Source organism: Mixophyes fleayi, chromosome 2 (assembly GCF_038048845.1).
Source record: "Mixophyes fleayi isolate aMixFle1 chromosome 2, aMixFle1.hap1, whole genome shotgun sequence".
Lineage (NCBI taxonomy): Eukaryota > Metazoa > Chordata > Amphibia > Anura > Limnodynastidae > Mixophyes > Mixophyes fleayi.
Window position 1 is genome coordinate 84,844,832 of NC_134403.1, and position 26,508 is coordinate 84,871,339.

Sequence of the window (26,508 nt, forward strand, 5' to 3'; positions counted from 1 at the left end):
AACACGTCCAACTTTGACTTTTTTTTTTAAACCATATTATGATTCCCATGTTTCTAATTTACTCTTTGTTGTTACAGTTCACAGCAGATATCTTACACGCCTTGAAAAGCTGAACCCGAAGATTCACCTGGTCACAGATTGTATAGAGCATGCTCTGACTGCTGTCTACCCACAGACACGCTACTCTGCTGGCTGGGATGCCAAACTCTTCTTTCTACCTCTTTCCTACTGCCCAACTGCATTAGCGGATTTTATCCTCACAAAATGTTAGTTTGTAAAAAGATATTAAAGGAATTGCTCACACCCTCCTTAATAGATAATGGCCCCACCGTTTAGTAAATAGCCCCCCCCCCCCCCCCTCAGAAAATATCCCTGGACCCAGGGCACCAATCTCTGATGCTTAAGGACTCATTCCTTCAAGTCCTGGTATGATGTACACCTGGGGGTAAATGTATCAAGCTGAGAGTTTTTCAGCGGGTTTGAAAAACCAATCAGATTCTAGCTGTCATTTGCTTAGTGCATTCTACAAAATGTGAGCTAGAATCTGATTGGTTACTATAGGCAACATCTCCATTTTTCAAACCTGCTGGAAAACTCTCATCTTGATACATTTACCCCCTGGCCTCATGTAGCTGTCAGTACATGGGTGGAACTGGTTATAATAATAACAATGAACAACTCCTTTGCAGTCAATAAATCATGATAAATCCAGATAAAACAATATTCTTTATTCCATACAGGAATAACTTTGACATCACACAGATCAATCCTCTACATCAATCAGTTCTTATGAAAATACGTATTTGAGAAATTAATGTATACACCAGCACGTATCATACAAGTCCACAATTATTTCAAATTAGCTTATTGTGAACATTAATATAACATCAATACATTCTGGCCAAAGACCTGTGTGTCACCTGTCACTAAAATGTGGCCATATAGAGTCTCTTGTTGACCTGATAATTGCCTTTGTTCCTTACTATTATGCACCAGTTTATACTTTACATTTTTTTATCTCCTCCAGCTCATGCCTGATTAGAACATGCCAGTGTGTCTGTAAGCCACTCTTTATAGAATATGATGATTAATCTTATTTTGTTACCTTCATTGGTAACTATTTGGTAGGAAGGAAGTAGGGCAATATGTGCCGATATGACATACCGGCACTTCTTTTCCACACTTCATTTAAGCTGCACACATGCTCTGCTACCCTTGCAGAGCAGTGTGCATAAGACTTGTAACTGCGGATGTATGACCCGTTCCCCCCCCCACACTCTCTTTCCCTATGTGTATCTGTGTCCGTCCTCCAAGCTATGTGTTTCTGGGTTCGTCCACCCTGTGTGTATCTGTGTCCGTCCTCCCCGCCTTCACTATTTGTATCTGTGACGTCCTCCCAGCTATGTGTGTCTGGGTCTGTCCTCCCTATGTGTATGTGTGGATCCGTTCTCCCTATGTGTGTGTGTGGATCCGTCCCGATGTGTATCTGGGTCCACCCTCCCTTCCCTCCCTATGTGCTTCTCTAAATGACAAATCACATGGGACGTGCACCACATGACTGGAGTCTGCTTCTCCTGCACAGCGCGGCTGAAAGAAGGAAAGTGTGAGGGAAGGGGGTAGGGGGGTATTTTATTAATATAATAAGGGAGAGGAGGGGGTTTGTCTAAATGTAGCTTGGTGGTGCTTTGTAATGAGGCAAGAGGGGTTGTCTTAATGTAATGAGGCCCTCCATGTACAAATTGGGATGCAAATGGGGGTTGCCCAACATACTATAAACAAAAAGCATGGATATTCTGCACTCACCAAATTCACAATTTAAGCTGTTCTAACTACTTTTCTACATGAAAAACGGGAAAGTTAGCTCCACAAATTGCAATATACACACACAAGATTTAGAAGGTTCTATAAATCACGTGTATATGTTTAAGTTCTTGCATATCAAAACTGGACAAGATAAGGCAACTGGGGGTATATTTACTGATCTGTGGGGTTGAAAAAGTGGAGATGTTGCCTATAGTAACCAATCAGATTCTAGTTGTCATTTTGTAGAATGTACTAAATAAATGATAGCTAGAGTCTGATTGGTTGATATAGACAACATCTCCACTTGTTCAAATCTGCAGTTTAGTTAATATACCCCCTGATTTTTGCAATGGAAAACATTGATATAGGGCTGCTGCCATCTACTGTTATATATCAATTATATATATTATGCTTTGGTAGAACTATGCAGATATCTCTGTCTGTTTGGCAGCAGATGGCATCTGGATCCTATAGAAAGTGTTGGAAATAGATTTCTTTTTAATCATCTCCTTTGATGACGAACAGAGCTTGGGCTTTTCTTCAATGTCTTGGTTATTATGTGCCTCTTATTTTTTTGGATGGGATTTCCTTTTTGATAACCTGTTATCGAAGTTTAGTTAACTTATATCTTTCTTCATCATTGTAGTGTTGAGATTCCTTCTTTGTACCAATAAACTATGGCTCCTACTGGAACCCAGATAAACTCTTAGAACAGTACAATAAAAGAGGTCTTCATCTATAGCAAGCCTAGAGCAATGTTCTCACAATTATTCAGATGCCCCCAGGACTTACACTCAGAGATAAGTAAGATTAAAAATTGTGTTTAGAATTTTTATAGCGTTCCTCCTCTTAGTGCAGCTCAATAAACGTCTAAAAAAAACATACACCATTTTAAAATAATCACAAGTGACAAGAAGAGAAAAATCTCAGAAGTACTTGAGTGCTAAAGGGTTTGTAAAGGAAACCGTATATAATCTGCTTAGTGCCCTAGATCCAACTTATAAGTAAGAAACATATATTATTGTAAGGAATTACTCTGACATTTGCACCTCCGACCACTAGAGGTCTCTGTATTTGCAAACCTGCCCTTATCCAAGATGGCCAGTTTGGAATCAAAGAGAAACCATATTGGATCCTGTTTCCTGTTTGGGCCTATAAATGACACTTCCTGGTTCAGACCTGTGTTTGAGTATTCTGCTTGCTCAGCTCCTGCTACCTGCTACTCTACCTTGCAACTCTGACTACCCTCTTGTGTACTGACCTGGCAAACGTCTGACTACCCGCTTGTGTACTGACCGGGCAAACGTCTGACTACTCTGTGAATATCTACTCGGCTATTGGGCTTCAGATAATACCACCAGTATCGTTACAATTATAGTGATGATAAATAGTCAATCAAATACCTATATTGGATAAAGTGCGATCTACAAGAAGTCTTCTCTTTGGGCCTGATTCAATACTGATCTTATCTTGTACAGGAGTTGCAATGAGTATTTTAAGAACCAACGGGGAGATAAGAAATTTGCAATTCCACAAGAAGCAGAAAGTTCAAGGACACGCCCATCTTATGTCTTTTACGCAGCAGAGAATAAGATGCAATGGATCTTAAGCAATTAGTTAATCTTAAGATCCTCTTCTTAAGATTTGCTTCTTATTTAAAGATCAGAAAGTGCTACATAATGGCAAATGTGGGAGGTGCAAAGGGTTTGTTTACAAATGTTAAAACAATCAGAGTGCAGGACAGTTTTAACCTCATTATTCTTTTTAACACTTACATGTTTATAGAACCTGGGACAAATGACTTTGAAGAATGTGGATGCAAATTCATCGCATAATAAATCGGTAGCATAAATAAACATGCATATTAAAATTACTGTATTAAGAAAATATATATCATGAACGTTGCAAAATAGATACATAGTAGAGTACATGCAACGTCCACACAGATAAAGGTCATGAGTCAGGAATCAGGAATCAAACTCATGACTCCATTGTTGGAAGGTGGATTACCTAACCCTAAGGAAACATTCATTTGGGAAAATAAATACATTCTATAGACTAGAGCTAGAAGCACAACAATACAGCATGTGTGCAACAGATGTAAGAGCTAGATAATAGTACTTCAAAGAATAAAAACAACACAACACAGCCACTCTTCCTTATTACCCAAGAATAGATGTCAGCTAAGATCTGCACAGATACCTTAGTGGTTAGCACTTCTAGCTCACAACACTTGCACCATAAGTTCGAATACCAAGCATGGCCGTAGCGTCTGTGTGCAGCTTATTCATTAACAAAAGGAACACAAATAAATTTGACCACACCAGCCTATGTTTTGCTTTTGCAAGGGATAGTATTAGGATAGTGTTTAGTCAATAAGGAAAGTAATGGTTTGTTTTCATGTATCACACAAACACTTGTTAGCTTGATTTTTACTCTGTCGCTCAAACATGATTTACTACACGCTCTATCACAATGATAAATATGGCCTCAGATTTTAGATGTATCTCACCATCAAATACAACTTTGTTAGGGCAAGGTGCATTTTTTATTTAATGCAATGTTTTACTTTCAAAAAGGATGCCCCACAGATCACATTCACATTATTATGTGCATGCTGACATCTATTACTATGAATGGACGAAGACTCAGAAGAGGTTGCCTTGATTTTGAGGGGACTTTCTTGGGCTAAAATGCAACATGGTCTCGAAACCTTGTTTTTTTCCATCTACGGCTTGTATGTGTGATGTTATGTACTCAGCTTTGCAAAAAATGAATGCAGACCACAATGGAGCAGCACGGTGGTTTAGTTGCTCGCACCACTGCCTTACAGCACTGGGATCATGAGTTCAATTCCCAACCATTCCCTTATATGTGTGGACTATGTATGTTCTCTTCCATGTTTGTGTGGGTTGACTCTGACATTCTAAGTTGATGTACGCTATGCTCTTTTTCAAATTTTAATCAGACCTCATATCTTTCACATTAACCTCCCCCTGCAATGCAAGATGGTTTGGGAAAGGTGTTAATTTGGTTTGCCATTTAGCATATACCTTCCTTAATGTTTCACTCCCCAGGGTACCCTATGTGTATGATATTACTACGAATGACCGATCTTTTGGAGGGGGGGGGGGTGTTGTTGTGAAATGCAATTAGCATCTGCCAACCTTGTTTTTTCATCTCTCGCTTGTATGTTATGTCCCCATCTTGTAAAGAAAAACACTGCAGCCAACACTGGGTCTGCACGGTGGCTTAGTGTATAGCACCTCTGCCTTCCAATGCTAGGTCATGAGTTTGTTTACTGCCCATTGCCTTATGTGTGTGGAGTTAGTGTTCTCCCCATGTTAATGTGGCTTTCCTCCCAAAATTCAAAGATATACTAGTAGCTTAATAGGCTGCTAACAAATTGACCCCAGTCTGTCTGTGTAACGGCTTTTACATTGTAAACTCTTTTGGGACAGATTGCCTTATCTGTACAGTGAGGCAGAATTAGTGTTGTTATATAAATGAGGAAATTATGAGGTGGTAGTAACGAACCAATCTACCTTAAATGTCATTATTGAAATCTCCATTCTTTATTGACCTAAAACCCACATGTTGTGCAATTGTAATAAATTAATAAAGACACCCATGTCAATGATTGCGTTTGAATACAATATATTAAAGGCAACATGTAGTAGAAAAACAAAAAGGAATTTTTGGGAGAACAAAACAATTAAACATACAAAAGAATCAACCAGACAGGTCATGTAAAAGTTTTAGTTCCTGTTTGATTCTTTTCTCGTATTTGGCTATCTTGCCAGTGTACCGCCTGATGCGGCCATAGATCTCCTCAACCGAAGGCGGCTGACGCGGGCAGATGGAGGTATGTTCAGGAGCTAAAAAATAAAAAAATTTAAAAAGTGAATACATGCCTACCAAATGTTGAAAACACATAGGAGTTAGCAGAGACGTGTACTGTTACCTAACTTTCAAATTTCAGCAATGTCTAACGGGATTCAAAATACATTTGGAGCAAGAGGCTTTAGGTTTTTTGTTTTGCAGATTTATATATCTACACATTTATGTTGTGGCCAGGGAAGGGGGGCGGAGAAGGTATTTTCAAAAAGACTTAGCAGGCCCATCATGATGGAAACCGGTGACATTTATAAGTATGTCTACTTTAATTGACCATGGGTGAAATCAGGGATTTATTATCAGTACAATGGACATCTAAAGGTGAGTAAATAATGTAAAGGCTTTAATGTCAATACTTACCATCTACCAAGGCCTCCGCCTCTTGGCTGGCCGCCACCACCTCGGCTTCCTCCACTGCCTCCGCAACCTCCACCTCCTCTACCGCCTCCACCACCTCCGTGACCACCTCCTCATCATCATAATCATCACCATTTATTTATATAGCGCCACTAATTCTGCAGCGCTGTACAGAGAACTCACTCACATCAGTCCCTGCCCCATTGGAGCTTCCAGTCTAAATTGCCTAACACACACACACACACACACACACACACAAACTAGGGTCAATTTGTTAGCAGCCAATTAACCTATCAGTATGTTTTTGGAGTGTGGGAGGAAACTGTAGCACCTGGAGGAAACCCACGCAAACACGGGGAGAACATACAAACTCCTCCCAGATAAGGGCATGGTCAGGAATTGAACTCATGACCCCAGTGCTGTAAGGCAGAAGTGCTAACCACTTAGCCACCATGCTGCCTCCTCCTCCTCCTGAGACTCCCCAACTGCCTCCTCCTGAGGCTCCCCAACTGACTCCACCTCCTCCGCCTGAGGCTCCACCACTGCCTCCTTCTCTTCCTCTTCCTCCGCCTCACATCGGTCACGACGTTTACGGTCTGTTAGAATAAATATAACATAAGTTTATTGTACAAAGATCAACCTGGTTAACAATTATATACATGTAGTCCGATAATAATGTGATCAGACATTGTGAAACATTTATTTTGCACCACAGATAAAGAAAATCTTTACAAAAAGGATATAAACATGACAGACACACACCACTTTCACATGGCCTGTAACAATGTTTGCTTTAGGCTTTGGGAAGTGTACTATCTTCGTTTTAGTCTGTCATTTTTTAATAGTCCTTTTATTGGGGGGCCCATCATAACTAAATCAACCAGATAATTTCTGACTGATTAGGGACATATAATACAGGAGGTATTTGTGTTTGGCCTGCTAATATGTGAAAATCATCTTAGCCCAACTGTGAGCGTGAGCATTGTTTACAAAGATGGCGTTCAACTCTTTTTGCAATATTACACATCTGCCACTTTCATATTAAAAATGTCTGTAAGGTAATGTCAGCACGTTGCCTTAGTGGGTAGTACTTCTGCCTCCCTGCACTGGGGTCATGAGTTTGAATCCCAAACATGGCTTATTGGTCTGGGGTTTGGGCCTCAATCATTAAGGAAAGTAAATGTTGCACCAAAAAATTAGGATACTGGGGTCTAAGTATGTGGCATTGAAGAGGGATTAACATTTATAATCTGTAGTCAGATTTATCTCTGGGGTAGGGCACCTCCTTGGCAAACTTTGAAACTCTTCTAATAAAGCAGTTGTTTGTACTTTATACAATTAATAGAGAACTCACATCTTATTATCTCCTCCCTGTACTCCGCCAAAAGCTGGGGCTGGCGCCGGCGTAGTTCGCTCCCGTGACGTTGCAGCTGGATGACCGGGTGCCGGCCTGAGTCACTCCAGCGACGTTGCAGCTGGACAACTGAGCGCCAGCGGTGCAACCGCGGCCAGATGTGGTGGCGCACCATCTGGTACACCGGCAACTTTAATTCATTACTCACATATCGATGCTATCCATGCCCTCAGTCAGTACCCATAGCTCGCATCTTGCAAAAGTTGTTGAATTCATATTATCTCAACATGAAACACAATCCAGTACTCTGCTCTGTGATTGGTTCGCAGAGCACGTGTAGGCGAGCTCACGTCACTCGCAGATCTTTTTTTACACATGTGTGTAAAGTGTCTGGGAGCCATTCAACCATAGTATCCTAGCAAGGGGGGTGGTGGATATTAAGCTATGAGACGTGTACTCCTCGCTTAGCAAGTAGAATAACACATCTACACCTGGACTCGCAATTCAATGTGTATTTAGAAGCAGAACCAGTCACCAGTATAATTTTTAGGACTGTGAAATAGACATTCTGGTCGAACTTGTAATATAAAAATTTCATTCCAGCATAAGACGGATGTCCGCCTCTGAGAAAATGCGCCACTGGGAAGAAATAACCGTACAAGTTAACGCCATCACTCCCTGTCGGCGGATGCCCCATGAAGTACAGAAATGGTAATATTAATTAGGCTTACCAAATCCAATATTAAATTTGGTTTTCTCTAAACATAGTACAAGTCTGACGACTGTTACCTTGACACATATTGTGCCTGTGTAAGTCATTTGTCAGATATTTACCTAGGAAATATCCTTTGTGGTCTCAAAGTGTAGTCATACAAATTTACATGTCACTTTCTGACAATTATCCACCCAGGACAAGGCACACACATTTAACAGTGTTGTGGGAGTCTGATATATGTGTGTAAATTGAAAGTTTACACTATTATGTACCATGCTTTTGGCTATCAAACCGTTTGTACCCTAATATATTGTTCTCATTTGTACAGCTGGGCTGACTATTAACAAAACTTAAAACAAAAACTGTGTGACTCAAGGAGGCACGCTCAACGAACTGGTGGTGGCCCACCACAAGACCTCATATTAACACCACTCGAGGAGATAGCTAGTATCAGCATTTCTGAGCAGTCTCTGGATGGGGTAGGCTGAATTGATACAGGCTACGACCCACCCATAACACGGCTGTTATCTCCCCAGGTACATTTGGACTATCTACTATATGTGTCTGTTTCTGTTGTGGTTAGGAACATGTGGCACCTCTATCACTAAGTGGATAAATGCTACTTTGCCAATAATACTCAGCTCGTGCAGTACATCATAGTGACTCTAATTTCAACACTGATTCTCAAATGTGTAAATCTGTTGTTAAAATCTAACCCTAAACATAAATATGGCTCTTTGATATTGTCAAAACAACATATACTTAATTGACATGGGTGCTAGGTTGGAATACCAATGCATGTTTGTTGCTAAATTCTCTCAAGTCAAAATCTGCTAAATGGATGCATCACAATTGCCATTAATTTTAATTTGACAACTTTAGTTTTTAATTAACCAATATCAAAAAATGAAAACTCCTGTTTTTTATTTTCTTTAAACAGAACAGGAGGAGTAGGTGGCTGGTGATGTGCCTGTTCCGAACATCCAACAAGTGGCGGTGTCTGCCTGTCATGTGGAGGACCCTCGGAGTGAGGATGCATGATTCTTGAGGCAGCACACACTTTCGCACATAAGCCACCATTTTGAATCCGCCAGTCAGTCCTTAGACACACATGTTAGGGACATCTCCACTACCCTCCCCTTTCTGGAGCACAAATTTGACTACCACATGAGCACTTTAAATTCTACACTCACAAATATGTGCACCTTCTTGATCCAAATCTTACAGCAGCTGCACACCTTACAATGCCCTCCACTAAATGACACTCCTTCCCATACCCCTTACTTACAAACACAGTTTCAGATGCTGCTTGCAGATATTACTATCCAGATTCAACATTCAGTGTAATGCTTTGATCTTTCTGGGGCCAATCTCAATGTTCATTTTAATGAAAATCCTTTAGAACTTCTGGCAACAAGATCCTATATGAACATTTGAGTTTAGTCACACTATATATTCTGGTTGGTTAAACCCTTTACCATCGTAACCCCCCGAAAAACACAAACAGACAAGGTACACCCTATACAAGCAGGCCACACAATAATGGACAGGAAACACCTGGGTCATTCTAGCTAATACTAAATTACTTAGTGTAAGAGACAAAGTACAGTTTGGTTGTAATTTCATGGGGTTTAATGTGACAAGATTCTTCCAAAGGCGAACGTCTCCTGTTCTCCAGAATTGGGTATCCAAAAACCATTAAAATATATGACTGGTGTGTGTAAGTGGTGGAAGATCACAATATGTGTCTCCGTCCACATTTTAGTATGTTTAGAAGTGTGTATATATGTGTGCCATAAATGGAACATTACATGAAAGTGCAAAAATAATTATTGCAAATATTTAACAGCTGGATAGTACGTTAGGAAGCAGTTTGAATAAGAAAAGGGTGGACAGTGTTATTGCTTGACTGGTGCTCTCAACTGGAATTGAAGGTAATCTAGATGAGGAAAAAAAGCAGGTGGTGGACTTGCGTATGACATCAAGGCATTGGACTTCATTGTGTGCACTTTGTGCTTTGCCTTTGTCCGTGGCCAAGATTCTTAGCAAAGTGTTGATTGTGACTGGAGTCTAAATATTTATATGTGGTTTGAACTTGTCCTGGCCTAGGAAGCGTTGTGCCAAACTAATCTAACTTTTAATGACCCTACTTTGCCGATGTTTACAGACGCTAGGGAAGATAGTTAGATTGGAGTAATATCAGCTGCCATGTGGATGTAGAGAAAACAAAATACTAACATGTGGCCCAAGAAAAGAGTGGTTACATACTAACTTTACAAATATACCTACTACTAGCTATTTTAAACCCACCAAATATAGTGAGAGTGAAGGGGAAGGGCTGTATGGAAAAAGAATCAAGGATGGCTAAGATAGATAGTAAAGGTATTGCCTAACAAAGCAATTCTGGCATTTATTCAATGATATTTGTAAAACATAATATGGGTCATGTTAGAAGATTTTCAAGCTAAGTCTGAGATTCTAAACTTGAGGACGTAGATGTTTGCACATTAGGCATTAGTGAGTTCCCATCACGTTAACATAATTTTTGATTTGATTTTTAGAATTTTAGGACAAAATGCTTGTCGTAAATAAAGAACCTAAGGTAAAGAGAGATTCAAACACATTTTCAAGTATGCTTACAGGTTGCCCTCGATTTTACAAGCATTTCGAATGGATTCAATTTCATTTGGACAATAGCACATATATGATTTGCAATACGTTTGTTGGTGTCCAATGTTCGTTTGCATATCATTTTGGTTTGCACATTTTTAAATCAGATAGCATTGTATAACAGATTCTGGATACTTCTATTACTAATCTTGATTAGCGCTGGCTTACCTGAGGTGCGGAGTCTAATCATCTCCCCGGTGTTCACCAAGAACCGCCGCAAGGCGGGGTGGGCTTCGCTGCCAGGAGTTGCAGGTCGTGGTCCCCAGGTTCGCCCCAAGATGTAGTACAGCGGAGTGAAGCGGAGGTAGCGGAGTCAAACAAGCCGGTTCGGTACACAGGAATGGAGTCAGGCAGAATCAGAAGGCAACTCGGAGTCAACAAGCCAGGTTCGGTACACGGGTCACAAGAATAGGAGAATGGTCAGCAAGCCGGGTCGGTACACAGGGATAGGAGAGCCAGGGAAGTCAAACAGGCAGAGATCAGCACACAGGAAGACACTGGAAACTGGAAGACACTGCAATCCAAAAAGAACAGGAGCCAAGAACAGGTAAGTGTTGCTCTGACACTCAGCGAGTGTCAGAGTGAGGTTTTTATGCTGACGGGGATTCAAAATCCCCGCCTCTGGGTTGTGATCATGTGACCGCCTCCGGGTGCGGTCACGTGGTCCTGGATGCGGAAGTACGGCTTCTGGACGGAGCGGCGGGGATCAGGTAAGTCCGTTACACATTTGTGTATTTGACATTTGACCTTGACAGGAAACACAAATGATACATTTGATTTACCTTAAAAATATGTCTCAATGATTCCTCTGATTCCTGAGGTCTGGCTTCAGGCTCCCCCACCTCGTCCATCCAAGCAACCTCGACCACCACCCCTGGAGCCTCACTCCTGGATGGCAATATTGTGAAACACCACACACAGAACTATAATATCACATATTTTACTCGGCCCATACATCAGTGCACCTCCAGTGCCCCACCAGCCCGGTCCAGGCATCGGAAAACTGGCTTTTAATAGGCCAAATGCCCACTCAATGAACGATCTGGTGGCTTTATGAGCCGAGTTATATGCAACCTCATGCTCTGTGTGTTGGCTCAACATCGTAATGAGGAGCCAAGGGCGTAAGGGATAAGCGTCTCTTATGTAGGGTGAGAATAAACACATAAGAAGCATAAGTTAATATAGTGTTAAAGAAACAAATGACCAACCTCAAAATTGTCACGGTTACAAACAGAAGTACAGCTAGGAGTCACGAATATGGTGAAGACACTCTGTGTTTATTTGCAGACAAGTATAAATAACAGGTAGTCAGGAGTAGTGGTATTTACCAGGTGCAGGCTGATGCAGGAAATAATATAAATGTCCAGAAACAAGCAGGTACACAGCTAATGCAGGGAAGCAGGGGTATGAACAGATTCCAGGCAGCATGAACCAGAGGAGCAAGGCAGGAGGAAGAATCCACAGGTAACACAGGATTTGACAACAGAATAGGACAACAATAACCAGCCATGTGTGCTGGGAGTGACAGGTATATAAAGGGAAAACCACACCCAGGTGCATGGTATAATTGGTGAACATGAATGTTAACCCCTAATGCACACAAGGCACAATAGCAGCACCTCTGGTGAATGGAGGTACTGCCAATACAAATATAATAATAATAAGTTAAGGCAGAGCAGCATGTAATGCATAAGCTGTAGGCAGATCGTGACAGTACCCCCTCCCTTAAGGGCGGATTCCAGACGCGCGATTACCAAAAATGTCTAAATCCGTCTGAGTCATAGTCCACAATAGGGGGCCTGGCAGAAAAGTCCTCGTCCATGGGCGGAAAGGCAAAGGAGACCATGCCAGATGGAAGCTGAAGCACTGCAGAACCTCCTTTCTTTTTACGCCCTCCCCTTTTATGAGACTTCCTCGGGATTAAGACCTGAGCTAACTGGGAGGAGCACAATGGTATCTCTTGGCCAGGAGAGATAGGTGGTATTGCTGACAATGCAGAGGCCCCGCAAGATGGTATAGCGGGAGGAGTTACAAACTTGCTGATTACTGCCTCAGAAAAGGATTGTAAGTCCGATAAGATGGGATGATCGGTCTCAATAAATGGGTTTGTCCATTCCAAAGCCTCTCCCCTAAAATGGGATATTAGGAATAGTACCTGTCTCTTAGGGCTACTAACAAGGTTTGGTACGGAGGGGATCTGTGAGGCAAAAAATCTCAGAAGGGCATTAAATTGGGAAGGATGCCCCTCAAAGAAAGGTGATGGTTCAGAGTTGGCACACTCGGTAGCAGATGGTTCGGACTTTGCAGCAGGCCCGGACTGGGCGGCAGGCTTGGCAGCAGGCCCGGACTGGGCGGCAGGCTTGGCACAAGGCCCGGACTGGGCGGCAGGCTTGGCAGCAGGCCCGACTGGGCGGCAGACTTGGCAGCAGGCCCGGACTGGGCGGCAGACTTGGCAGCAGGCCCGGACTGGGCAGAAGGCTGGGCAGCGGGCCCAGACTGGGCAGAAGGCTTGCCAGCAGGCCCGGACTGGGCGGCAGACTTGGAGGGAACAGTGCTGTGAGAAGCCTGAGGGCAGACAGCACTTTGAGAAGCCTGAGGGCAGACAGCACTTTGAGAAGCCTGAGGGCAGACAGCACTTTGAGAAGCCTGAGGGCAGACAGCACTTTGAGAAGCCTGAGGGCAGAAAGCACCAAGTGGTAACTCGGGCTGAACCGCATAAACTGGCAACTCGGGCTGGACCGCATGGACTGGCAACTCGGGCTGGACCGCATGGACTGGCAACTCGGGCTGGACCGCATGGACTGGCAACTCTTCTGGAGCAGACTGGAGGGACAGAACCCCCTCTGGAGCAGACTGTAAGGGCAGCGCCCCCTCTGGAGAAGACTGTAAGGGCAGCGCCCCCTCTGGAGCAGACTGGAAGGGCAGCGCCCCCTCTGGAGCAGACTGGAAGGGCAGCGCCCCCTCTGGAAGAGTTTTTAAGGGCAGCGCCCCCTCTGGAAGAGTCTTTAGGGGCAGCGCCCCCTCTGGAGCAGGCTGAAGCTCAGGAACAGAGACAGTGGCTGAAGACTCGGAACTGGAGACAAAGACTGAAGACTCGGAACCGGAGACAGAGGCAGGAGACTCGGGACCGGAGACAGAGGCAGCAGGCTCCAAGCTGGAGGCAGATGATTTGACCTCAGAGCTGGAGGCAGATGATGTGACCTCAGAGCTGGAGGCAGATGATGTGACCTCAGAGCTGGAGGCAGATGATGTGACCTCAGAGCTGGAGGCAGATGATGTGACCTCAGAGCTGGAGGCAGATGATGTGACCTCAGAGCTGGAGGCAGATGATGTGAACTCAGAGCTGGAGGCAGATGATGTGACCTCAGAGCTGGAGGCAGTTGATGTGACCTCAGAGCTGGAGGCAGATGATGTGACCTCAGAGCTGGAGGCAGATGATGTGACCTCAGAGCTGGAGGCAGATGATGTGACCTCAGAGCTGGAGGCAGATGGTGTGACCTCAGAGCTGGAGGCAGATGGTGTGACCTCAGAGCTGGAGGCAGATGGTGTGACCTCAGAGCTGGAGGCAGATGGTGTGACCTCAGAGCTGGAGGCAGATGGTGTGACCTCAGAGCTGGAGGCAGATGGTGGGACCTCAGAGTTGGAGGTAGATGGTGGGACCTCAGAGCTGGAGGTAGATGATGTGACCTCAGAGCTGGAGGCAGATGATGTGACCTCAGAGCTGGAGGCAGAGGCTGACACCTCGGCACAGGAGGCAGAGGCTGGCACCTTAGCACAGGAGGCAGAGGCTGGCACCTCGGCACAGGAGACAGAGGCTGGCACCTCGGCACAGGAGACAGAGGCTGGCACCTCGGCACAGGAGACAGAGGCTGGCACCTCGGCACAGGAGACAGAGGCTGGCACCTCGGCACAGGAGACAGAGGCTGGCACCTCGGCACAGGAGACAGAGGCTGGCACCTCGGCACAGGAGACAGAGGGAGTTGGTGCCTCAGGACAGGCGGCTGGAGCTGGCACCTCAGGACAGGCGGCTGGAGCTGGCAGATTGGGTCTCTTCGCAGAGAACAGGAATGCTGGAGCATAAACAGATTTTGGAGTGCAGAGAGGAAACAACAGGAGATGGTTCAGTAAGCTGACGTGGTCTACGGACAGGACAGTCCTGCAAGAAATGTGCATTGCTGGCACAGTAGAGACACAACTTGTATGTTATCCTGCGCCGCCGTTCCTCTTCGGTCAGATGGGGGCGTGGACCACCTGTGTACTGGGAATTTGTTACCCCATACTTCATAGAAAACAGCAAATTTGTAGAAGTATTTTTAAGAGGTGCTGTTTGCACAGGTTCATCAGCAGAGAAGGTGGATTTAGACAGATCAGCAGCTTCTGAATTAGGAGAGACAGAATCTGACAGTCTCATGAGCGGGTCCAAAAGCAAAGTGGAAAATTTAGCCAGCTGGGAACGTAGCAATATAATGTCCATCTGTAAAGTTTGTAGCAGTGGCAATTCCAAGACTGGTGAAACAGACATGTTGCAAAACACAAATGAAAACTTAATTGCAGAAAAGGGTCCCAGAAATAAAACTTTCACCTGACTCCAAAGCTGTTTTGTGGGCTGGTTATACTGTCACGGTTACAAACAGAAGTACAGCTAGGAGTCACGAATATGGTGAAGACACTCTGGGCTAGATTTACTAAGCTGCGGGTTTGAAAAAGTGGGGATGTTGCCTATAGCAACCAATCAGATTCTAGCTTTCATTTATTTAGTACCTTCTACAAAATGACAGCTAGAATCTGATTGGTTGCTATAGGCAACATCTCCACTTTTTCAAACATGCAGCTTAGTAAATCTAGCCCTCTGTGTTTATTTGCAGACAAGTATAAATAACAGGTAGTCAGGAGTAGTGGTATTTACCAGGTGCAGGCTGATGCAGGAAATAATATAAATGTCCAGAAACAAGCAGGTACACAGCTAATGCAGGGAAGCAGGGGTATGAACAGATTCCAGGCAGCATGAACCAGAGGAGCAAGGCAGGAGGAAGAATCCACAGGTAACACTGGATATGACATCAGAATAGGACAACAATAACCAGCCATGTGTGCTGGGAGTGACAGGTATATAAAGGGAAAACCACACCCAGGTGCATGGGATAATTGGTGAACATGAAGGTTAACCCCTAATGCACACAATAAGGCACAATAGCAGCACCTCTGGTGAATGGAGGTACTGCCAATACAAATATAATAATAATAAGGACAAAAAGGCAGGAGCTGCCATGCAAAGCAGCATGTAATGCATAAGCTGTAGGCAGATCGTGTCAAAAATGCTGACATTCAAAAAGGTTACAAGTACATTATAGTAAAGGCAAAATGGCAGCTAAGTGTGGAATAATATTTGAAATAAACAACACATTGTAAACTAAACCACAAAGCATAGGTGGCTGAAGGCTTCGTACAATGTGTCTTCTACGTGATTGTTTAATGATGGCATGGGCAATATCTATCTTACATGTAGTGAATACTTTTAAACTAACCACCTCTTCAACAATTTAAGGCAATAAGGTTGCATTAAACAATTTGAAAAGACAATAATTTGAAAACAACTTGACTTAGGCATATGGGCATGTCTAGTTTTTGATATTTACATTGTGTTGCCAAATTGCAAATTTCAATACATCATGTACCCTTAGATGTGACTGATATGTGTAGTAAATCTGGCTACATTAAGAGTAGCATTTAGAAACGTGGTCAAGCAAACCAAGCAACTGTTTTGTTACAACTTAAAAACAAAGGCACATGCACTATATGACACAATGTTGAAACATGACATCCAAAAACACATTCAGAGAACAGTAAGATAATGATTGTGGATAAAAAGTTAGCAATAAATTGAGCTAATACATTATTATAATTACCAAGAAGCCACGCGTATCCATGTGGCCTTGCACCCCCTTGCCTTTCTTGCAATCTGTGCCATGTCCCCGATTGCTTAAACACAAAGGAGTCATGGGTAATCCCACCCCATTTGGCAACCAGGTCTCGAATCTGGAGAGACAGGTAACATATAGCCTGGACATTTATTAAGTGGAAATGCTTCCTGTTCAAATACAGAGATGCATCCCCACTCGACGGGCGGAAATCCGGCTTTGGTGGTAAACTGCCGCTTAACCCGCACAAGGGGCTTCTCATCGAGTGGCAGATGTATAAACTGGGAGAGCCATGACAGGAATGCCCTGAGCACAACCTTCAGCACATGACTGAAGGTGGCCTGGGACATACCTGCCACAACCCCCACTGTAGTCTGGAACAAGCCAGATGCACAGAAATGCAATACCGCCAACAGTTTGGTCAATGTCAGTACTGCAGTCGGGATGTGGCACATTGGCTCAGGGTCACTCTGAACAATGTGCAGGGTGTCTAAGATGACAACCTCAGCATCTGACATCCCAAAAAGGCTGACACGTTGCCTGAAGACAAGCTCCCTAGGATGGCGATGTTGTACCAGTTGCTGGTTTGGACGGTGTGAAGGATCAGCCGCCTCGAGAACTAGATTCTGATCCAACTCCAGGATCAGCTGTATGTGTGACAGAAGAATGAGTTTACAAACAAAACATTAGCTAAGGCCTTTACAGCTTTGCATTTCCAATGTAGATTCCAAACATGCAAATCAAACTTATAACAAAATCGCGCATCATCTTCAATCTTGGTTTTTGCAAGTACAGTCAGGAATAAGAAAAAACAAAAACAAAGCTTGAGTTAATACTCAGACCATAGTGAAAGTGAAAAGACACCACATCAGAAACAACCTCATCATCTAGATACAGAAAGAGAAACACGACAGGCAGAAGAGTTATTGGAACTGGATATTTACCACACAGCAAAACAAAAGAGGGCACCATCTGTGACTGGATCATTTATAAATAACTTATGGTATACATTTATTTAAAGGAAATAGCGCAGGGAGCTTATTTATATAATTGCAAATGCAAAGATATCTTTATTTCTGAGACCAGGGAAAGAAATTTGTTTGTTTTAACCTCGCTAGAGGACATGCATTTCTGAGGTATATATCTGATACAATAAGCCTTTGTGAAGGAAGTCTTTTGTGTCGTGATGTGGGGAAATGACTTGTTTGGGGTTTTGAACCTTTCTTTAGGAATGTGTATTCTGCGACTGTCTGAAGAAATGACCCATGTTAATCTCATGTTAATTAGACCTTTTGATGTGTAAAGGCTAGCACCTGAAGGCACAGGAATGTTTAATTAGACTGCTGTTAGATTTCCTGCATTTAAAAATGAGATGCAGGAAATCACAGCAAAGTTTTAGAATATCAGAGATAAGAGTAATATTGCTAGCTTTCAATTGCATGTAATCCATGTTTGGGTAAACAAATTGCATCCTAATTCTAAAAATAGTTCAGACCTCAGTGGGCTGGCTTACCCAGTGAGGCTGTGTTCAAATCTGTATAATAAGCAGTGTATTGTTTTGAAAATTGTTCTTCTTCTTTCATCTGACCTGATCACTGATACCTTAAACCAGTGTGAACAAATAAACATCACTTGCTTCAAAGACCTGGAAACTTCTCTATACTGATTCATGTGACCTACAGAATAGACACAACTCTAATCCATTCCCAGCTGTTTCTGAGGTTTGGACTCAGCATCCAGTACCACCACTCTATGCTACCCAGCAGCTCTGGCCAGTTTGATAGGCCAGGGGGATTCATCCTCAGCAACCCTGATCCATAGGATGGGTTCAGGAGTACCAGCCAAGGTACACCAGTAACGGGGTACACTCGCCGAGTTAGTTACCCTGAAGAAACCCGGTACTGGATGCCAGTAAAGGAGTTCAGTGGTGGCAGCATTTGTAAGCCCCTCCTATTGCGGTGAGAGGGTTTGTTTGGGATACTGAAAGGGAACGGTGGCAAAGTAAGTCCAGCCGGTTCCCAGCAGTAACAGACAGGGTGGCAAAGGTGGTCCATCCTGTCACCTTCCAAAGACCTAAAGAAAATAATCCTCTCGGGACACAAGGCAATCTGCCAATCTGTTTTAGGGGGTAGGTAAGAAAGAGAGACAAAAAAAGGAGGAAAAAAAACAAAAAACAAAGCTGGAGTCAATACTCAGACCGTAGTAAAAGTGCAAAGCCACCACATCAGAAGCAACCTCACCATCAAAATACAGAAAGAGAAACACAACAGACAGAAGAGTTGATGGGACTGGATACTTACCACATAGCAAAACTGTCACGAACAAGCTCCCAGCTGCCGTGACCTGTTTGATACCAAAAACAGACCTAGATACAGTGTCTTAGTAGAGCTTACCCTCATTTCCGTAACTTCTCTTTGTGGCAGAATGCTTAATTTGGAATATGAGCTTCCCTTCATTATGCTATTGAGGAATATGTGGTTGATCGCTACTTTTATTGATTGTAAGTGGCATATTTTAAAACTGATTGTTTTTGTCTATATAAAATTATAGCCAAGTCAGCACATGACCTCTTTGAGCCAGACACCCTGCTGAGCGGTTCCTAAAAGTCTATTCCGATGTCCAAAAACTAACTTGTGTTAGGGTATAGCTCACAGAGGTACCCCCCCCCCCCCCTAGAGGAGGGTGAAGCGCTTTGCCTTTCTGGACAGGCGGTACTGATGTGCCCCACCTGGTTGCACAAAAAACACCGGCGGGTGTCTCCCAAAACAGGCTTTGCCCCCACCCTCCAAAAAGATGAGGAAACAGTGGGTGATGGCATTGAGGGGGGATGACGTTGACCTCCTGGCCGTCCTCCTTTTCAGTCAGACTGCCCTGGCGAAAAAGTCCCTCTTTTAGCTGCAGGTGCCTGGGTGACAGCACACTTGTCAGCCAGTCTAGCTGTTTCCGCAGATGATTCAGGGTCCCGATCCACTACCCATTCCTTCACATCAGCTGGGCACAAAGTGAGAAACTGCTCCTGAATCATCAAATCTTTCAGAGCATCAAAGGTGGTGATATTTAACTCTCCAATCCACTATTTGAAAGAAGCAGACATTTGGGCCACAAGTGCTGAATAAGTGTCAAAGGCACTGCGTGTTAAATCCCGGAACATTTGTCGGTGCACCTCCGGCGTGATATTAAAACGCTGCAACAGGGCACTTTTGATAGCCTCATAATCTCTGTCCATCTCAGGTGGAAGGTCTGCAAAGGCCTCTAATGCTTTCCCTCGCAAACCTGGGGTTAAATATTGCACCCACTGATCTATGGCCAGTCCATACTGTCGGCACGTCTTTTTAAATCCTTGCAAAAAAGCATCCAAATCCCCTTCTTTTTCCAATACAGGGAAATTCTCTGGATGGGGTCTGCTGATACCAGCCTCTCTGGCTTCCGGCTGGCATTGGAGCTTGGCAAGCTCCAGCTCATATCTCCTCTCTGCCTCTCGCTCAGCAGCTTCTCTTGCTGCCTGGCGCTCTCTGCTGCCTTCATAGCACCATGCCTCTCTGCTGCCTCCATAGCAGCACGCCTCTCCTGACAGTTGGCAGCTTCCTTCTCCTAGAACTGCTGTATAAGCTGCATATTGGTTGTAATCTCTGCTGGGACCAAATGTTTTAGGGCAGTTTGCAAATAAGCGTGTATAGCAGTGCCCACACATGAACTAATAGAATCATCCGAAATTAACAGTCCACGGTTTTGAGCAATATCCAAAGTCAGGTCCGCTTCTGAATCCTGACTGTGCCCTTCCTGGAGCATATAGAGAGAGAGAAAAGAAAAAACACAAGAGGCACTCCAGTCCCTTATAGATAAATTCCGTGTATAGATATAAAGCTTGACTTTTATTTTATTTATTTAAAATGCGAAATATTAAAATGGTAAATTGTGTGTATGGATTGTGTTAAAACAAAGACACCCGACAACAGTACAGGAAAAAGATATATATATGCTCTATGCTTAAAATTATTGAGAGTGCACCATATCTATCTTCGGATTAATTTTGCCATAAATAAATAGATAACGAGTCCCACCTGTGTGCGACCACATCCCTATGTTACTTTGATACTGTGCCCTTCCTGGGACACATCTACGGCTTGGTGCTGATCTCTCTGCACGAGAGCTTCAATCAATTGCTCCTTGCTTTTGCCACTAGTGGAAATTCCTCCATCCTCACATTGTGAAATCAGCGCCTCCTTTGTCATGCATTAATATGCCGCAGCCATCTTCTCAGTTACGTTGCAAAATAAAAGATAGGAAAGAAAAAGCAGAGAGAAGGGAAGGGAACTGCTTTGCATATCCTGTTATTCCCATTTTTTATTATTTACCGAAAATACATAAGTCCCTTACTCAACCCCCCGGAAGACCGATTATTTCCGGAATAGGTTCCCTTACATCTAACCTTTCCTGTTATGTTGATCATCATCTTCAGAAATATGTTACTGTATTAAAATCATATATTAGGGATACTATGCATATTCTTGAATTAATAAGACACATAAAATGGAAACCAGGTCTGGCATTTCTAACCTTAGATGTGCAGGCCCTCTATACACATATTCCCCATGACAAAGGGTTAAAAGTTATTAAAGAGGTCTTAAGAGGAGATCAGGGCATCTCAACAGAGTGCAGTGATTTTCTTCTAGATGCCATAGAATTTATATTGACCCATAATTATTTCTCATTTGATTCGGTTTTATATTTACAGACCTTGGGGACGGCCATTTGCACCAGGTTTGCCCCGAGCTATGCCAATCTTTACATGGGGGCATTTGAAGAATGTCACCTGTGGGGGGGCCCGTTCGGAGCGAACTTGGTGCTCTATGGCCGCTATATTGATGATTTATTTATAATTTGGGAGGGGGGTTATGATTTGGCTTTGCAGTTTGTTAACTATTTAAATTCCAATGATTATAATTTAAAATTTACCCATCAGTTCAGCCCGGTAGAAATGAATTTCTTGGATGTGACCTTCTCTTTGGAGGATGATAGAATTATATCCAATAACTATAGTAAACCGGTGGATTCTAACTCATATCTGCACTACACCAGTGGCCATCACCGCCCTTGGGTGAATAATATCCCCAAAGGACAAATGAGTAGAATCCGTAGAAATTGTACCAGGTTGGAAGATTTTGAAACTCAAGCAAACATATTACAACAAAACTTTACAGATAGAGGGTATCCAATAGCATTGGTTGAAGAAGTGAAGAAATCTGCTTTTAGTAAAAATAGAGAAGATCTTCTAATCCCAAAAATAGAAAAGAAAGATAAGGGGAGAATTTGGGGACAGAATAATTCATTATGTTTTGTCTCAAAATTTAATAGTAAATCCATGACTATTAAGAAAATCATCGGGGATAATTTCAGGTTTCTAAAGCAAGATAATATCCTGCGGGACTTGATAGGAGAGAGACCTAATATTGTATTTAGAAAGAATCGTAATCTAAAGAACTTTTTGGCTCCTAGTTTCTTTAAACCTGAAATGAAGTTAAACATAGAACCATCCTGGATACCATCAAAACCTGGAGGTTGCTTCAGATGTAATAAGAAAGTTTGCCTTACGTGCAAACATATTGTCAATGGGGCAAAAGAAGTTATATCCACCACTAACAAGACAGAATATAAAATCACCCAATTCATTAACTGTGAAACAGTTTATGTGGTTTACGTGTTGAAGTGCCTGTGTGGGCTTCAATACGTGGGAAGGACCACTCGCCCATTAAAAAATAGATTTAGAAAGCATCGTTTAAACATCATGAAAGGAGTTTTGACACATGGGGTTTCTAAACACTTCGCTGAGAAACATAATAGTGATCCATCCCATATCACTCTTATAGGATTAGAGAAAATAGAGTGTACTTTTAGGGGGGGTGATAGATATAGCAAACTGTGCCGGAGTGAGGCTATGTGGATTTTTAGACTACAAAATATGTATCCTGAAGGCCTCAATGAGACGATTGAATTTAATGATTGGCACTGTTAAAAAGAATGTACGAGAATTGGTATTATTTTATTTTAATTTTTATTTTAGTTTATACTATATATGCATATGTATGGTTTCATTGTATTATTGAATGTACTTTTTAGGTATTTATCCTAACATCCAGGGCAATAGATTACGAGAATTCCCTCATGAGGAATTTATGAATTTATATATTGATTTTATATATTTTTTTTTTAGTATTATTATTATAATTTTTTTTTTTATTATTATTTCTTTGGAGATACATATATGCATGTTGTGTTTATGTATATTGTTTATTATAGAAAGAGATGAGAAGATTAAAACTCTATATAAATATAAAATACAAAAGATAAAAAATACAAATAATAAAAAATAAACAACAAAAATGAATAGAGATTACCCCATCATGATATTCACTGAAGGGGAGTGCTATCATTAAGCCTAATTAGGCAATGAATGTGCGGTATCCAATGAGATTGGAATCAGAGATACATTTAAGGAATCAGAGACATGGAATTTTAAGAGGCTTGAGAAAGTCCACATGTGGTGGACGAAACGCGTTGCCTACAATTCATCTGATTCTACACCTATCTACACTTATTGATTGTCTTTTGAATGAACTAGACGATTTACAACAGGAACTTTTTTCAGCCGTTTTTCTGCTACATGGAATTTATACAGGTGCGCACCTGCAACACCATTAGGAGCTCATTATAGCCAAACGTGAATCGGAGAGCCAGCGGAGAGCCAGCGTGAGTTTGTGGTCTGCGTGGAGCGACAACAGAGAGACTGTGAGTGCATATTTTGCTAAATTCTCCCGATCCATCTCAATTACTGGCAAATCTCCGTGGCTTCAGTAGTTTTATTTGTCTGGATGGCTACGTGTATATTTCATTAGACACATAGGGCATATTCAATTAGCTTTTTGATTCGCGGTAACGCGCGTTGCCGCGAAAAGTGCGCGTTCTTGCGGGTATTACGGTACCGCATTAACGCGGATTTTCGTTCGCAACCCTATGGGCTGCGAACGAAAATCCACGTTATTGCGGTACCGTGTATTACGTTTCGCGGCTGTTCCGGCGCGTTACCGCGAATCCAAAAGCTAATTGAATATGCCCCAAAGAGTTTTACTTTACTCCCACTACCGATTTTCATTAGTGGTCAATTGCTAATGGGATTGATGGTCCTTACAACCTTAATATTTCTATTGGCGTTGCACTTGATGTAACGAATAATGGTTCTCAATTAATACATACATCTCTCTATTGTTCATTTCTGAAGTTTTATACACCTTTTTATTAAAGAATGTGATTTTTTTATTGTGTAATAAAACGTTGTACTGTATTCCATATTGCCCTGGATAGTTATTTACTTATCACTCAGATAAATCATCGAGGGAGATTCACTACTCTGGAATCATTTTTCAGCGCTGTTTTATTTTTTATTTATTTGATATCCTCTGTTTTGGGATGTGACACCATCCTTGTACAGCTGCGTTATCTGATTCCACTGAGTGTTTTCTAATTTTTAAATGAAACTTTCTTAGCGCCAGGTGACTGTTTTGTTGGTTGCTTTGCATGTATGTCTTCAAAAATAATAATAAGCCCTGAGTTTTGTCCTTGTTAAACTATTGTATTCCTTGCAAAGTTACAATCAGTTTATAATTGCAAGGGTTAATTGCTAAAACCATGCACTTAATACTGTAAGAAATTAAATAATACCACCACTATGCCACCAATTTGTCAGGAACATGCTCCCAACTGTCGTGAACTTTGGGTGTTTGCTGTATGAGGTTGAAGCCCGCAGTCTCTCTCTACCTATCACACAGGTTATAGACCTGCTGAATCAACCCCAAACAGCGCTCAAACCCCCAGACACTTCATGTTTGCCACCACCTATTGAATACGGGCAATAGGACCCCAATATACTGTCTCACACTGGCACACAAGGCTTCTAGCTACCCACAGGCTAACAAGGCCCACACCAGCAAACAAAGGGTTAAATCTTCACACACCCAGATTGTTACACAAATGTAAATGCAAGCACATATTAAGCTTGTTAATCAAATGTATCAACAAATCACACACCGGCATTCAAAGGGATAACTTGGTCGAGCTATATTCTTCTTAACAGGCTAATGGATTCGTTAGAGCATCAAGGATGCAACTTACTAAATTTATAGATTTAATATACAAAGGTACATGGCATTCAGATATAAAAAAAACAATAACAATTGACATAACATACACAAGCAAAACAGTTTAAAATAAAAAGGGTTACATTCAGAGTATCACTTACATGAGTTGTATAATCTGCGCCATGGGAAATTGGCTAGGAAGATGGACAGCTTATCAATGTGGATTGATTTTTCCAAAAGACTGACAATTTTTTGTAACTGGTCTCAACTTTTTAAAGACACCTTTACACTTTTCCCACCTCCCGGGGGTTGTGGTTTGTGATTTTTTTCAGTCACCATTTGCATGCTATCTTTATTATTAAAACATTTCCTATGAATTTGTCCATCTTTTGATACCTAACAGGCCTACTACAGTGTCTTAGTAGAGCTTACCCTCATTTTCTTAACTTCTCTGTGTGGCAGAATGCTTAATTTGGCATATGAGCTGCCCTTCATCATTCTATTGAGAAATATGTGGTTGATCACTAATTTTATTGATTTTAAGTGGCATTTTTTAAAACTGACTTCTTTTGTCTATATAAAATTATAGCCAATTCAGCACATGGCCTCTTTGAGCCAGACACCCTGCTGAGCGGTTACTAAAAGTCTATTTTGGTGTCCTAAAACTAACTTATGTCAGGGTATATTTCACAGCAGGGGCTTTTTGAAGCTGCCACAGGTGACACTGCTATCTTCTCACACTGGGATGTGCAGAGCCATCAAATATACATACAACAGACTTTCTGACTTCACATTTTACACTTTAGTAGCTCAACTTATCAATGGATTCCATTAATAAACCATCTTTACACTGCAGTTATGATTTAGGCCTTATTCCCCACAATTACGTGACAAAAACACATAGGGCACCTTCCAAAAACCTAAGAAAATAATCCTCTCCGAGACACAAGGCAATCTGCTAATCTGTTTGGGGGGAGGGGGAGCAGGTAAGTAAAAGAGACACGAAAAGGGAGGAAATAAAAAAAAATGAAGTCAATTCTCAGACCATAGTGAAAGTGCAAAGCCACCACATCAGAAACAACCTCACCATCAAGATACAGAAGGAGAAACACAACAGACAGAAGAGTTGGTGGGACTGGATACTTACCACACAGCAAAACAAATAGGGCCCCTTCCAAAAACCAAAAGAAAATAATCCTCTCTGGGACACAAGGCAATTTGCCAATCTGTTGGGGGAAGGGGAGGCAGGTAAGAAAGAGAGAAAAGGAAAGGGGGTAAAAAATTAAACAATCCCATATAGTTTACAATACTTTACTCCCACTTCCCAATTTTTTTTAAAAAAGTCAAATGTAAAGACATTACTTAGAAATGGAGAGATGTGTTTTGTTATATTAACAATAAAAATGCTTCCCAAAGCAATTTGGAATTGTAACAAATACTTTTGAAAACAAATTGGCATTTGTGAAAGATATTTCTCTAAATACCTCTCTCTACCATGCACTCTTTCGTCGACAACGAAATGCCTAAACTCCAAACAAAAAACAAGTGCAGCAAATGCTGTTTTAAAGTGAAGCATAATTAAAGCAGTGTCTGCAAGTGTACACGCTGCCGCGGATCAGATGCAGACAGATGCAGGTGCGGGATGAAAGCACAGTTTGCTTG

The 26,508-nt window shown here is 42.2% G+C and overlaps 1 protein-coding gene across 2 annotated transcripts in view; it reads left to right on the top strand.

The window, feature by feature from the left end:
* LOC142141221 (17-beta-hydroxysteroid dehydrogenase type 6-like) overlaps positions 1 to 5,443 on the top strand; it is a 53,259-nt gene extending 47,816 nt beyond the window's left edge. For both annotated transcript variants that reach the window (XM_075199452.1, XM_075199451.1), the window contains exon 5: positions 78 to 5,443. In XM_075199452.1, coding sequence (XP_075055553.1) covers positions 78 to 271 — 194 coding nt within the window. In that variant the 3' untranslated portion in view covers positions 272 to 5,443. The remainder of the gene's footprint in view (positions 1 to 77) is intronic.
* The last annotated feature ends 21,065 nt before the right edge of the window (positions 5,444 to 26,508 follow it).